General features: G+C 49.1%; 1 protein-coding gene across 4 annotated transcripts in view; it reads right to left on the reverse strand.

The window, feature by feature from the left end:
- znf423 (zinc finger protein 423) overlaps window positions 1-16,424 on the reverse strand; it is a 130,718-nt gene that overhangs the window by 66,930 nt on the left and 47,364 nt on the right. For all 4 annotated transcript variants that reach the window (XM_085461087.1, XM_085461088.1, XM_085461086.1 and 1 more), the window contains exons 4-9: window positions 1,777-1,954; window positions 1,232-1,356; window positions 928-1,009; window positions 776-851; window positions 393-673; window positions 25-308 (exon numbers count right to left, since the gene is read on the reverse strand). In XM_085461087.1, coding sequence (XP_085317213.1) covers window positions 25-308; window positions 393-673; window positions 776-851; window positions 928-1,009; window positions 1,232-1,356; window positions 1,777-1,954 — 1,026 coding nt within the window. The remainder of the gene's footprint in view (window positions 1-24; window positions 309-392; window positions 674-775; window positions 852-927; window positions 1,010-1,231; window positions 1,357-1,776; window positions 1,955-16,424) is intronic.

Genomic DNA, 16,424 nt, shown 5'->3' on the forward strand with positions numbered 1-16,424 from the left:
TTTGGAGATAAGTGGCTGACGCACCTCCGCCTTGATGGCCCAGGTTTATCCCCACGTCCTCGCCGGTATCGCCGCCTCTCCTGCGGCTGCGTTCGCTGCCCTGGCCGTGCTTTAGTGTGGAGTCGGGGGTGGAGCCTCTCTCCAGGCTGGCGCTGGAGTCTGGAGTGGCTGAGCTCATTGAGGCGACGCTGCCCAGCGCTGGGTCGGGACTGGCAGCGCTGTGATTAGACGAATCGGGCTGGCGATGGCTGTCTAGGTGGCAGTACACGTCCTCGACGGAGGGGAACTGCTCCGAGCAGACCGGGCATCTGTGGACACAGAAAAGGCCAGAGGTGAGTAATGGTTATCAAAGTGGTGAGCGGAGAAGATTGAGAGGTAAAGCTCTGCAGTACTTGTGTTTGCGGTTAGCGTGCTGCGTTTCAATATGCGTGAGGAGCGAAGCCTCGTCAAGGAAGATCTCAGGACAGTGGATGCACTGCAGGTCGGCCCGGTCCGACAGCTGGGGGTGTCTGGTCAGGACGTGTTTTTCCAGCTCGTCGGTCTGACTGAACGTCTCCTCGCAGTAATCGCACATGTACAGGTCCTGCTCCAGGTCGCCGTCTCCTCCCGCTCCCTTCTTTCCTCCATCTCTCTCGCTCCTCAGAGCGAGATGCTCTCTGTTCTTACGGTGAGCCTGCGGAGTCAGACATTCAGACGCGAGGACGCACGTGCAGGAACAATACTCGCATGCAGTCGTGCAGTGCACCTCATGGTCAGTGCCACAGGTAACACTTACCTGCATGTGGCTCTGCAGCGACGAGGTGGAGGAAAAGCCACGCTTACACACACTGCACTTAAACGGTTTGCTGGAGCTGGGCGGGGCATTGAAACAAGAATCAGCACCGATTCTGAGCGCTTTATTGTGCTGACAGGTTCAGAAGCAGTTACCTGTGCGTCTTCAGGTGGATCTTTAGGTGATCAGAGCGAGAGAAAGCAGCCTCACACTCCTGACAGCTGTACTTCTTATCTCCTGAATCATTGAAAGGCAAAAGCTTCACTGATGATGTTAAAGCAGAAACTAGACCTACAGTTTTCCTTCCTCTCTGCTTCATCGAATAACAACTTCACAAACATCATAGTTTGTAGTTCTCAGACAATCCTGACATGTAGGATTAAAAACAGGGATAGAAGACGTGCCGGAGAACTGAAACGCTGGCCAGCAGCTCGTCTCAGGCGAGATGTCCGGACGTACCTGTGTGGAGCTTGACGTGGCGGTCTCGGCTCCGCTTGTGTTTAAACAGACGGCTGCAGAAGGTGCACTTGAAAGGCAGCTTGTCGCTGTGGATCTGCTCGTGTCGCTTCAAGTAGCTCAGGCGGCTGAGAGAGACCAGCAACAACGTTTATTGTGTTATTGCAGCAACACTTACAGTGATTTAACAAAAGCACCGTGTCAAAGTAACTGGATGTATCAGACATCTACGAACCGTCTTTACAAAGCGTTGGTTGGAAAAGGACGCTAGCGAGGACAGAGTGGGTAATACAGAGGATGATGATGATGATGACGGTGTGTGCGTGACAGCTGTTCTTAAAATGGTTCTTGACTCAGTCCCCCGAGAGGTGAGTGAGAAACGCATTCACCTCACTCCCTTTACTGTTTGCCTTAGTGGTCCGTGTGTTACCATGGCGATACTGAGAATGCACGCTGATTTTCATAAGCATGGAGATGCATCTGAACGTGTTACCGTTTCCTTCTACTACCTGCAGACGTTTCCGAAGCCAAAAATCTGAACGTGGTACCTGAAGGACTTGTCACAGAACTGGCACGGGTACGGCAGGCCCGCTCCTCCCTCCTCCTCGCCGCCAGTGGCCATGCCAAGGTCACAGCAGCCATCGGGTATCTGCGAAGGCGATGCCACATCCTTACTGGAGGGCGAGGAAGGCACCCAGGATAAACCTGCTGGGTCATCATCACCGTCTGAGACAGGGAGACACAGAAAGTTTACAAGGAGTAACTGCGCCCCCCTTTTTTAAAATCACAGCTGCAGATCAGCGAGTAAAAACTAACCCCGTCAGAAACAGCGGGGAAACAACACTTTCACCTTTCTTGGAAGGCAAAAGGGGGAGAAAGAGTCTGCGGAAGGTAAAAACATACAAATACAAAGACGAAAACAGGAGGATGGAACGAAACTGAAGGTAGAGAGAGAACCAGAGCCGCTCGGGCATCAGCAACATCTAAATAGAAAGCTCCAAGAACTACGTATCCCCGAAGGAGCCCAGAAATAAGGACAGAGTGTATTTTCTCTCCCTTCGTTCTCCCTCGTTCCCTCCTTCTCCTCGCCTCCCTCCTCCCCCGTACCTCCGTCTGTCCCCGAGGACCATAGATCCGCCTCATCATATTTTCATTAGGGCCTTGGCAGATTGAAACGTCGCAAAAGCGATTAGATGATGTGGAGAGCAGAGCGGAAAGATGGCGATATTCACTCCCTTTATCTGTCATACATAGGAGATTATGCACTGCTCTTTTCCTGTTTTCCTCCCTCGCTCTCCTTCTTTCTCCCTCCTGTGCAGTCTGGCACAGAGGCGACAAAAAGGCCACGACTCCTTTAATAGACACTTCAGAATGGATTTGAGGCGACAAAAGAGAGGGCTGAATAATGCTTGATATTGTTCTGTTTCTCTTTGTGCGCTCTGCGACGGAGCACAGCGTGGCTATTTAGCATTTGCCTGAAAAATGTAAAGGAGCGAGGAGATCAGAGAGGAAAGGAGACGTTGTTGTCTTTGCTTTTATCTGACGGCTTTATCAACTGGGCCAGCAACCAATCACAGAGAAGACATTTGTGCCAAGATTCACTACGAGCGCAATATTTCTGCAGCCCGACGCCCTGTGTGCGTTACACAAATCTCTCCCAGCACACACACATGCACGCACGCACATGCACGCACGCACATGCACGCACGCACATGCGCACACACACACCCGCACACGCACGCACGCACACGTGCACACGCACACCCGCACACACACATGCACGCACGCACATGTGCACACACACACACACACCCACACGTGCACACGCATCCACATGCACGCACGGACACACACATGCACGCACGCACATGTGCACACACACACCCGCACACGCACGCACGCACACGTGCACACGCACACCCGCACACACACATGCACGCACGCACATGTGCACACACACACACGTGCACACGCATCCACATGCACGCACGGACACACACACACACCCGCATCCACATGCGTGCACACACACACGCACATGCCCGCACGCACATGTGCACACGCACCAACCATCTACAATGTGTGTGTGGCGGCTCTGCTGTGGATTGTGTCTCACTGAGAGGGAGTGGAAACAGTGTGATGAATCGACCGTGGGGTAAATGTCGGCACGGCGATGAGCAAATAGGATTCTGTGAGACTTAGATTCTGGGATTACTTAGTGTGACAGATTCATGAGTGGGAGATTCTCCAAATGGACCAGAACCAGTATAATGGACTGAGTGGAACTCACGGTCTCATGATGGGGGGCAAAACCCCCAATAACTGCTACTGTGACAAAAAAGTTCTTCATGTGTCACTGAAGTTCAGCCTCCACGGACATCAACAGACAACCGTATTTAAGGCTCTGCTGTCACTCCACAGGACACAGGACTCAGAACGCTTACTGACGCCGTCTCACTCATTCTCTGTCAAACACGACTCGGGTGGAGATAAAGAAAAGGAGTGAGTGTGTGCTCGCCACCTTACAGACGTGTGAGAAAAGTGGCAAAAAGGAAGTAAATAACCCCCAGCCACCCCTTCAAAAGAAAAGTCTGTGTGGACGCACGCTGGTCATTAAAGGCATGTATGAGTCAGTCAGTGGTAACGCTTCTGAGGTGGGAAAGTGGCTGAACAGAGACAGGAGGGGAGATTGCACCGCGGAGATTTAGTTCGAGCAAGAGGGTGAAATCACTTTTTGAGGGGGGGGTGTCGCGAAAGAAGGGGAGGAGAGATTAGCGTCATTAAAGAGCCCTAATCCTCTGACTAGCGTGGCTGGCGCTAAAATGGAGGATCACACGGCTTTTTAACGGCGCCTTTGTCAGTCGGCCACGAGGGGACCTGGCAAGACAAGGCCGCGTGGCAAACTGGGAGAAACTGGAGGACGGGGAGGGGGGGCGAAGAAAATTTCAATGAAAAGTTAAATTAGAGAAGAAACCTCGAGAGGAGGCGAGATGAGGAGGACGGATGGGGTGGGGGGAGTAGAGAAAGTGTTGAAGGAGAAAAAATAAGAGAAACAGGCGGACGCCGACACACGCTGTTCCTGCCCCCGTCTCCTCCTCCTCCTCTCTGTTCTTCTCTGGCGAATGAAAACGAACGAGCGGAGCGACCACGGGGCCCCAACCGCTCCGCTCCGCTTTATCTCTCACTCTGCAGTCTTCTCCTTTCCCATCCATTCCCTCTATTCTTCCTCCCTCCCTCTGTCCTCAGCAGTCCCTCTCCTCTTCCGTCTTCATCTCTCTTCCACTCCCTCCCTCCGTCACCTTTCATGTTGTTACTCATTATAGCACTGACATCTCTCCCTCTGTCCCTCCATCTCTCCCACCGTTCGTCCCCTACTGGTGTTGGCCTTCACCCCCGTGTCTCGGCCTGGACGGGACCGAGGGAGAGAAGGCGGGGGAGGATGTTCCAGATGGACGGACTCTGAACTCCAAAAGAGAGAGAAAAGATGGTGGGATGAAAGAGGAGACGAAAACGAGGAGAGGAGAGGACCTATGGGTGTGCACTAAAAGATGGAAAAGAGCAGACAGAAAGTTAACGGACCGCCCGAGTCTACCTGAAATGACAGACGAGCGCACAAACAGACACATGCAAACAACACACCCACACTCCCCGCGTGTCTCTCTAATAGGCTAGACAGCGCGGCAACGTGTGGAGGACGCAGCCTCGGTGAAACGCTGTAATGAAGAGACACACACGCTGATCGACTTTATGTTCCTGCCTCCCCCATCCAAATTCAGCAAGTTTGTCATAACTGTCACACACACAGAGAAATCTGATCAAAGCCACAAAATCTAAATTTAAAAGAAACTTTGGAGACGTCGAGGTCTTCGTATGCAACGATTAGAGCTGCCGATAATTACTGGAAACCCTAAAAATAAAAACCAGCAGGTACATCTGAAATATCGCATGTGTGGCTGCGGTGCAGCGACTGATGAAATGAGTCAATGAGCTGACAGCCAAGAACAACTCGGGTTCATTTAGCTAGCCCCGGATAACGATGTCGGCTAAATGCCTGAAATGGAAATACAATCCATGTACGTCACGCTTTCGCTCTTTTATACGTCTTTGATGTTTGAATCAAAGACGCTCAGCTGGTAGCAGCAAAAGGCTTTCAGGTCCCAAGGCTGCTACGAAAGCTGAAACTGCCTAAGATACTGAAGTGATATTATCAATGAATAAAAAAGTCATCTGTTAGGTTAACCTCCCAATTAGCTGTCAGAATAAAATATTATTCAAATAAAAAAGCATAAATTGGAGTGAAGGACACCAGTGAGCTGGTATGGTCGAATATTCTCTTTAATTCTAATTTTGCATGAGTGGATGAAAGAAAGTCGGACAGGGCTGCTATTCCAAGCATCCCAGGTACAGACTTGTTCTCCCCCTCTCTTCCTTACAGCCCAGTTCCTCCCAGTCCAACTCTCCACTCCACCTTTGAGGCTGGCCATCAGCCCAGACCTGCACCTTTACCCCACAAGACCCCCGCTGACCTTATCCCTCCATCCCTCTCTCCCTCTTCATCCTGCCTCCATCCGCTCCCTAGGCCCCCTCCGATGGCCCCAGGCTGCCCCAGGCGTGCACACACACTCACCACAGGGGGCAGAAAAACAACTTCCACCCTTGGCTCACTCTGGGCAGCCCAGCACACACTCATTCTGGCTCTGACCATCTCACATATGCACACAAACACAATTAAAGCCTGACTCAAAATCCCACACTGAAGTAAGTTTGATGAGAAACGTGTCATCATTCGTGCACCCTTCGTTCACGTGAACAACATCCTGCAGCTTAAAATAACAGCATCGTCTCAGACCCATGTTGAAAATCATTTCGACGGGCCGCAGCATACAGCTGACGATTACATTTCACTAATAAATTGCACAATTTGTGTGTTTTGCTCCGAAAAAGCAGGCTTGATCGCATTTACTGAGGGAGGCTGCTTATTACTTTGTTTGGCTGTGATGTTGGACGTGGAGTCGCAGTCGTGACTTGACAGTAACGTACGAGCCTTAACGTGCAGCAATAATCGGACGCTTTGTCCCACATGCTGCACTAGCCAATCGGCACAGCCAAACAAGACAATAGAAGAAAGATCCCTACCTGGCTCTGTGATTAGCATGCGAGTTGACATGGCAACCAGTCAGCTGTGCTTAGCTGACTGGTTGCCATGCATCGAGATTTGCACAGTAGGACTTTTACTTTGACCAGTCAGATTGTTGGAGTGAAACTAACAATGCTTCGTCTTATTTTCATAACCAGCGAGTACCGCAGATAAAATCATGACCAGCTTCTGACTCTTTCTCTTGAGCATGCACCCCCCCACACACACACACACTCAACTGGTGAAGCGGTTTACACATATGCGGACCCGGCTGCATCCCTGGCCTACGCTCCGAGGACCCACAGTCCTCTGCTGCTGTCCTCGCAGCTCACACGGGATGCAGTCTGTCGGGAAAAACGCACACAAATGGATACGCGCACGAGCTACAGCGAGGACAGACAGAGAGGACAGACAGCGTGGACAGACAGAGAGGACAGACAGCGTGGACAGACAGAGAGGACGCTGCGGCAGTCTGTCCGGGGCTCGAGCCCGCGAGAACACGACGGATGGACACGCACAGAAACACATGCATTCACACGCTCTAAGCAGGCGACGGGGACCCTCACCTCCTGCCCTGGGAATGGGTCCGGCTGCTTTGGACGCTTTTGGGCGCCAACTGCTCCATATGGGCAGTGTGTGTTTGTGTGTGTGTGCAAGTGTGTTTGAGGGCAGAAGGTTAGGGGCAGGGGGCTAAGGATGGGGGTGGGTGGACAGCGGGCTGGCAGATGACAAGTTTGCCCCGAGTATACAGCATAAAAAACGCTACACAAATATCAAATAGTGCATTACACACACACAGAGCAGCTCAACAATCTAAGACAAGGTCAGCGCAGGTCATACAAACAAATACTGAAATGCACATAAAGAAGTATGTGAGGATTAACGCGCTCAGCTCTGTGGTTCAGCTGCTGAATGAGCTTTCAAAATGTATGCGAGCGCATTTTAGGGGCTATCAGAGTAAGAACCTGTGACATTACTGCCATCGATACGACCAGCAGCGCCACAAATACAGCGTGCTTGGAAACATCGTCTTTGATGGCAATCAAGAAGCCAATAAAGTGATGGAAAAAAGCCGCGTACATAAAGAGGTACACGCAACGTCTGGTCTGTCTCTCCCACGCAGCATGTGGCAGAGGAGGTCTCACATCTGCTTCCTCTTAACCACACTTCCCTCTTTTTTTGTATCCTCTCCATCTTCAGACTCCTTCTCCTTTAATCTCACCGTGCCCCGTTTCCCTTTGCATATTTACTTCATCAACTCTCAGTCAAAAACGCCGAGCGAGGCACCTAAACCGGGAGAGTCGGCGGCTGCGTTCCCCGTGCGGCGAGCTCCTCGTCCCTCCGTCCATCTCGTCTGCTGTTTGTTCACTCAGAAATGAGAACCAGCTGTCAGGCAGAGTGTTAGACAAACAACAACACCGTGCCAACGCACACATACACAACATATGCACGTGTTTTCATGAAGACACACACACAGAGTGGTGTGATCCCATTGTGTGCATGCCGGCGGCCATATCATCTATTTATAAGAATGAGGTTTGGTGGACTGGCAGACCGCTCACTAACCTAGAAACACATTCACCTGAGTCACACACACACAGACACACACACACACACACACACACACACACACACACACACAAGGAGGCTCTTGGACATTTACTGAAACACCCACATAACTGCAATAATACACACAATTATACGAGGAGCCAAGTTATATTTCAAAGCATTGTTAGTGTTGCCTTGTGAATAATAACGGATAATTAGTGTTTAGTGAGAACCACACACAGGATCATGTGTGCATTCATCATTTTAAACAAACTGCATCTGCTATAAATGGATGTGACTGATGTATCAACAACACACACACACACACACACACACACACACACACACAGGTCCGCCCACATTCGCCTACGCGTACGTGGGACCTATAAATAAGTGATGCAGGCAGCTGGAGCTTGCCGTTGAAAACTCAAACACAGTTACACACATAGACTCAGGTAAACAAACACACTCATCTCTCTATATGTAACACAAATACACATGCACACAGTGTTTACAAGCCTCTCCATCTAGAGCAAAGTAACTGAGGCTTCCAAGTGAGGGATCAGAGGAGAGAGCAGGAAAAATGAGGGATAAAGAGACAGAGAGGCTCCTGACGTCCCGGGGGGGCAACAGCAGAGGGGGGGTGGTCTTGTGCCCAGGGGAAACCCGAGAGCAAGCTGTGAGAGGCGGGTACTGCCAGCCCAGCGCTCCCCTTCTGGAAAATGGGATCCTGGACAGCCCCCTACTCGCAACTCTTAAACCCCCCCATGAGAGACGCACACACACACACTGAAGAGGAGTCCCCGAGGGGGGAGCAGAGCAGAGCAGAACACCTGGACCTGCCATTACTGACACACTCAGGGATTAGTGGCACAGACGGCAGGAGAAACAGAGAATACACACTGGGACAGACACGTACACGACCGAGTGATGTGCATAAATATGCACAAACACATGCAGCCAACGACTAAAGACGAGCAAACCAAAACAACAAAGACAACTGAGCAGACATTAACTGCAACGTGTTTTATGTGACTGTTTTCACCCACCCGGACGTCCTGATTGTGATTCTGACCAAATGATTACAGCATCTCTGCTTCAAACAGGGAGATAAAATGGTACCGAGAGAGGCAACGCAAGCTTCTCACCCGAAGACATTTAATCTAATGTGTTTCATTCAGAGCTGGTGTAGATGTGAGGCCTGACAGCAGTCGCCAACATGACCCACCTCTCTCTGATATGTGTAGAATATGTGGGCGCACACAGAAATACAGCTGGTCGCCTCATCTCTGTGGTTTCACCTGAACAGAGCGCGAGTGCTGGAGAATAATTACTCGTCTATTAAACCTCTCTGTCCCTCGAGAAAGAGAAGACGACAAGCTGAGGGTCGAGGACGAGCAGAAGGGAGGAAAAAGGTGACACGGGGGGTGGGGGGGTACCAGGAGGCAGACACACAACAGAGAGACTGATCCTTAAAATACTCATTGATTCATGTGATATTTAAACTAGTTAACTTTTCTCTGACAACGAACAGACTACAAACACAAACTGTACCAACATTCTTTACATTCGACGTGCAGATGTGGTTTTACAGAGATCAGAAAGGATGAAACCAGGATAAAGGTTCAGAGCGGTGGTGAAGAAGCTCTCAGAACAAACGTCCAGAAAAGAGGCTCCTGTGTGAATTAACGACCACACGCTGGCTGCAACAAAAAGCAGCGCTCAGACACACACGGAGGCACGCACACACAGAAGGTAGTGTTGGGAAGAAAGTGTGTGTGTGAGTGAGGGAGAGAGTGAGGTGTGTAAATGTGTGTGTGAATGGTGACATGAAACAGATCAAAGGGGGGGAGAGGTCGGCAGGGCAAAGTCGGGGAAAGACAGAAAGACGGAGGCCGGGGGGTCCCGTAATTACAACCTACATCCGCCAAGCTGAGCCGCGCGTGTGTGTGTGTTCGTGTGCGTGTGTGTGTGCAAGCGTGGCTGTGGAATGAAGGAGGGTTTTGAGGGTAAATTGCTCTCTTCCACACACCTCTCTACTTTCTGCTCTCTGCTGTGTCCGCCCAACAGGAAAAGGAAAGGCGCACACACAGACACACAAAACTGCACAAACCCTGAGATATGCAAACACTTTGAAGAACAGATACAAACATCGTTTCACAAAAAGCTTCAGGTCACAACTATCACAAAGGTGTGGTATGAAACATAAGTACACGTGCATGTGGCTGCTCATAGGAGAAAATGGGATGTGCACACACACATGCGCGCACACACACACGCACGTGCGCGCACACACACACGCACGTGCGCGCACACACACAGTGGGTGGGAGTGTCTGTGGTGAAGGGGTGCAGATCAATGGAGACCACTGACTGGTTGGTCTGTGCAGCAGAAAAGCAGATCGCTCTGGGACCCAAACTATTGTACAGTACCACACTGGCTTCAAACACACACACACACACACACACACACACACACACACACACGTGTGCACATGCACACGCACAGCTATAGACCTGCAGCTGAACATTTGCACATGGACACACAGGCACAGCAAAGTCAAACATGAGCACACATTCTTTTTCTATGTCTCTCTCTCTCACACACACTCACACACACACACACACGCACACTCACACACACACACACACACGCGCACGCACGCACGCACGCACGCACGCACACTCACACACGCACACGCACGCACACGCACACTCACACTCACACACACACACTCACACACACGCACACTCACACACTCACTCACACACACACACTCACACGCACACACACACTCACACGCACACACACACTCACACGCACACACACACTCACACGCACACACACACACACACACACACACACACACACACACAGTCTAATAGAGGGGTGAGAGCAGAGAAATGGAACTGGCCCTTTGACTGACTGGGCTTCATTGTGCTCTCATGCCTTTCGAGGGGCCCCTTGTATGCCCACCTCTATCCCAGCCCCTGTATTCCTCCCGCTCCTCCGTGATTCGTCTCCAGCTCCTCACAACCAGCCTGTCCTTTCTCGCTGTCACTCTGCATTCCTTCATTTCTGTGACGGTTGTTTTGTTCGATGCAAACATTCAAACACAGCTGATAAAATTTCATCTGCGTTCAGTTGGTTAGTAAACTCCTTTCCCATCATGCATCAGCCAGCGCCTCCATCCAGCACAAACACCTGTAACAGATTGATCTCCCTGAGCAAACCCTGATGTCGACGTTCTCGCCGCCTCTCACTCCTTTCTCTCACTCTCTCTCATTTCCACCCCCTCCCCTCTGCAGAGCAGCAAGCTAAAAGCACAAGCATGCCCCAAAAATTAATTTAAACGAACGAATTAAATTAAAAGCAAAGCCTCAGGAGTTTTATTATGTACTAATGTTTGAACCGTTAACTTGGATTGTATTACTAAAATATGCATAATTAAGGGCTGGTGGGGCTTTTATTACGTCAAAAAAGAAGAGAGAAAAAACACATATTTCACTAATGGAACAGATTTAATGGGAAAAACTGAGTATGTGAGACGCAAAGGTGAGTAACAGAGCGGTACTCGGAGCAGTACTGGTACACGGTGGCACACAGCTAAAACCACAGTGTGTAAATCAGCTCTGATCAGCTGTTTTCAGCATGATTTAGCACATAGAAAAATCAAAGAAATCCCAAGGACGTGTGATTATTACAGCCATATAATCAGTCACATAATTACAGTTACTGGAAACAAAAGAAGGGTGTAGTGCTGGGCGATATGGGAAAAATATTTATCATGATATGAATTATTTTATATCACGATAACGATATATATCACGATATACCACCTGACCTGCGGTCATCTGGAAAGTCCGCAGTCTGTAAACAGCGAGCGCGGCGTCTTTGTTACGCTCATGTAGGGCTGCGTATCTCTGCTCGTCCACAGCTCAGCAGCCAAGGCTTAATGCACGACACTGCAAACATCCTGCTCTACTTTGGCCCAGCATGCGTCATATAAGCGAGGCAACTTGACTTTACTGAAGTGCTTACGACCGGGCATAACGTACCTCGGATCAAGGACTTTGACGAGGTCACGAAAGCTGTCCTTCTCAACTACATAAACAGGGCCATGCCTTTACAAATGCAACGCGAGACGGCGCCTGTGATTTGTTTATGGCGCTGGGACGTTTTCTCATACGGGCCTCGTGTGAAAGGCTGCTGTATCTTCAGCTGGTATAGTTTTTCTTTTCCCAACTTGCTCCCGTCGTTCCACAGCTTGGTTTAGCTCAAATTTTCTGGATTCTTGAGTATTCTTTTTCCTGGACCTTCTGTAGGTGATAGAAGAGATTTGTTGTGTTGCCATCGGGTCCTGGAATAGTTTTATAGCATAGCTTGCAAATGGGCGTCTTCTGCTCCGTGTTGGTGCTGTTGAACCTAAAATGTCACCAAATCACAGACGTACCCCCTCTTTTGGTAAAAGTGCTTCTTCTTGGGCTGCCTGTCTCTGCCTGTTGCATGTCCGGGCATGAAACTGCAACCTGTCGCACGTCCATCGTTTTGAGTTACCGTAAAGCATATCGCAAATCCGGGTGCACGTAAAGCAGCACCATGTCGCAAAACCACAAGATGGAGTTTCTTTGCCAAAAATATCTTTTTTTTATACTTTATTTTCTCTTGCATAAAGTTAAGAGTATGTATAGTGAGAAGACAACACTAATACATTTGCCACAGGCTATTTAACCCTTTAAGACCTGCCATAGAACCAAGTCTGCCAGATTATATTTTTTACATGCTGTAGAGCCATTTGTGTGAGCATTTCAAGTTGCTATATATCAATGTAACCGTTATAGCCCAAATTTTAATAATATGTCTGCATTAAGTCCAAAGTAACTACATAAATTGCAAAAAAGTGCAATAAACTACAAAAAATTGAAAATTGTTTTTGTTTTGTTTTGTTTACATATATTTCTAGTTAGAGAAATTTAAGAGGTTTATCCCTCAAAACTGTGAATACAAAAAAGTTGCACAAAATACGCCGCCCTTAAAGAGCTGCTTCTTCGGCGCTATGCCCTCTCCGACGCTGAACGAGCCGAAAAGCTCCTCAACCTGTCAGGCTTGGGTGGCGGTACCGCGCTCGAGCTCATGGAGAACATGCTATCGTTGCTCGGGCCAGATGACGGGGGATTCCTCTTCGCCCACCTCTTCCTCCGCCAACTACTGGCCGCCGTGAGAGCGGTCCTCGCAAACTCAAAGACGTTTCATAGAGCTGGAAAATAAATAAGCTGCAGACAGAACGTCACTTCCGGTTTCCGGCAGGTAATGGCGGACATGCGATCGTTCGCGCTGACGTCTATTCCAATGTAGGAAGTGTTATGAACAGCTGATCGGATGGCAAAGCGTGTTTCTGGAATATTATGTTTTTCTTGCTGCAAGTGCTTTTTATGCAGTTTTTGCAAAGCTTTATGTGGAAAGAAACCATGGCCGAGGACAAGCTGATGGCATAAGATGTAAGTACAACTCCTCCGGTTTCACATGCTTAAAAAATTATTGCGCTAGCTTACACGGTTCCAGTTCTACAAGGATTTAAAAATAGTCACACAAAATGGAGCGTGCCCACTCCGACCGGCTTTAAAGGGTTAATGATATATTTTATGTAACAATTTGTAAAATTAGGTTAGAAACGATAGAAGACAAATGGCACAATAGACACTTTTCTGTCATTCACACGATATATATCGTCATGTCGCCCAGCACTAGCAGGGTGGATTCATTCTGAACCTGCTGAGAACTGGACACTCTTTCAAAAGGCCAGACAGCTGTTGTGAATATATTTAGCATCGCTTCTTACTGCAGCTTGTGCTGCACGTCGTGGCTCTGATGTTGTGCAGTATTACACCTGTGCTTATGATTATACGCAGCTAAATCTCCACATATTCATGTCATAATATCTCAGTAGACATGACAACTAGAGACTGGAATTCAGCATAAAAACCTGTATTACAGTGTGAAGTGAGGTCAGGCTGTAATTCCACAAAAGTGTTGTATACAAAGCTTACATAGCATTACCACACAGAACAACTAGTATCATGTAAAGTGAACAAAAGCGGGACATGCCTGTTTGTAATCTTAAGGCTGTAGCTCACGAGGTCACCTGCTAACTGGAAGGTTTGTGGTTCGATCCCAGTCTGCAGACCCAGCTACCCTCTGATGAAGCGTGAATGAGACATGTTGTATAAAGCAAAGGCACGCTACACCAACCAGTCCCTTTTCCCAAAAATCAGGAGGATTATCTGTTCTTTAATAGGGGTGAAAATGCACAACAAGGATTATCTCTATGTTTATATCAGTGTAACAAAAACACCCCAAAAACAGGTCAAATCGTCAGTTAATTTGATTAATTTCCTCTCAGTTTGCACCTCTCTCTCTTTTAAATAAGTCCCACCTGCAGATGTTGGAATAAGTGACTGTGACGGTGTTTCACAAGTACTGCAGTTCACTCCTGCATCGTGTCCCACACCTAAGAGTCAATGTGATGTTTAAAAGCACCTTTAAACATCCAAATCTTTCTGATTCCTATTCTGTCAGGCAGCAGTGTTAATCCACACACACACACACACACACACACACACACACACACAATCCCACAGCACTATCTAGCTTTCCTTAACTTTTCCCTCACACTGCTTCTCTTCTATGAGCCTGGGTGTGTTGGTGTGTGTGTCTGTGCGTGTTGTGCTGCAGAATTATTAGTCTTCTCGTCATGTCTCTGATGTGAAGCCCCCCTTATCAGCCAGCAAGCAGTAAGCCCCCCCGGCCCCCCTCTGCAGCTGTCACTACACCCCACCACCACCACCGCACACACTATTCTCCGAGGACAAACTCCCCAATACGCACACCAAATACCCACATACGCTCAAAACACGGGCGCACACAAATCTCTGTACACAAGCCTTAGCAGTTTTTGACTCACATTCGCACACACACACAATTTTATCTGCTCGTTCGCAGACCGCACGGCTTGGCAGCCTACAAGGGGGAGAAATATCCACCACCCGTTCCCCCATATCCCCCTTCAAAATCAGCCCTAGCCTCAACACAATCCCAGGAAACAGGAGCGGGGAACACAGGATGGAAGCGGGCCCACGTAACGGTGCATCTTACTCACGCCGGGCGCTCCCTCCGGCCCCCGGCCAGCAGCACAGGAAGGCCTCGGTCGGCCACTGAGCCGCTGGAGTGCAGAGTAATGCTCCAATCAAGCTGGTCTCATTAGAGTCGAAAAAAGTCGAGCGCCCGCCCGAGAAAAAGAAAGATCGACAGAGGCAATAACCACGGCAACTGGCTAATCCAGTGTAAGAGCTCTTTCTGCCTCCATCTTTCCTTGTTGTTGTTGTTTGTGTTGTTTTGTTGTTTAGTCGAGTGCCCCCTTCTTCTGCGCTTCCCGGCAGGCCTGTCTCCTGACTTATTTAGCAGTGTGTTTTCTACCATATTTGAGAAATGAAGAGCAGATTGGTTAATATTTTAAGACATCCCACTTGCAGGGTTGAGGTAGAGACAAAGATGGAAGCAGAGCTGGAGACGAGGGGAGAGGAAAGAGGGAATACGAAGGAGGAATTCTCTTGTTCCTTAACCCCGATTCTAGAATCCATGCTGGGAGCAGAAGCACGCATGAACACACAAACACACACGCAAGGAAAGCCTGCACACAACATGCTGCCTTACAACTGTTAAAGCACATCACTGTGGAGAAGGTATTAGAGAAACGTGTGTGTGTCACATCGAAGCATGATGTCTTTCACTGAGTTCATTAAAGCTACCAGTAAAAGGGTTACACAATTAGACATTTTAATAATCAGCTGCATCTGGAAACTGGTTTATTTGAGATGCCAAATAACCATGAATGAACCTGCAACAACCACACGCAGAGACAAACCTGAAGGCGTGCAACCGTCAAGAGCCTGCAAGTATCAAAACACCAGATTGTTCTTTACGTTTCTGTCTAAACCGGCGGTCGTGATAACGAGGCAGCTCCTTCACTGAGAATTAACGAAACGCTTCGATGTCGAGATATAAACTCTTTCCTTTACAAACACCTTTCACTGCAGGTGCAGCTCATTTCCTTCCTGACACACAGCAACAAATCGCTTACCTGCACAAGCCGCACAAAACATGTACAAGAAATATGCATGCCCTCATGATCGCCATGAGTACACACACACAAACACACACTTGACAATGGCTCTCCCTGTGACTTCTCAAAGTGAAGTGAATTCCAATCAGGCACTAAGCAGGACAGCTATTTCTAGGGACAAAGGACAAGGAGAGAAGTGAGGAGGGGTGGAAGGAAAGATGGAGAGGAGGGAGGGAAACAAAGGGTTCTGGTAGCACCCAGGGGAGAAGGCCCAGAGCAGCTGACGTCAGCGTCTGTGTGCTCAGTGTTGAGGTGGGGGAAACGGAGCGCGAGGTTGGCAGAGTTGGTCCTCCCCCCCCCAGGGAGGCCTTGAGGCGTGGAGAGAGTGGAGC

The sequence above is a fragment of the Copadichromis virginalis genome, linkage group LG7 (genome assembly GCF_057382275.1).
Source record: "Copadichromis virginalis isolate Kocher_CV1m ecotype Utaka linkage group LG7, C_Virginalis_male_GT1.1, whole genome shotgun sequence".
NCBI lineage: Eukaryota > Metazoa > Chordata > Actinopteri > Cichliformes > Cichlidae > Copadichromis > Copadichromis virginalis.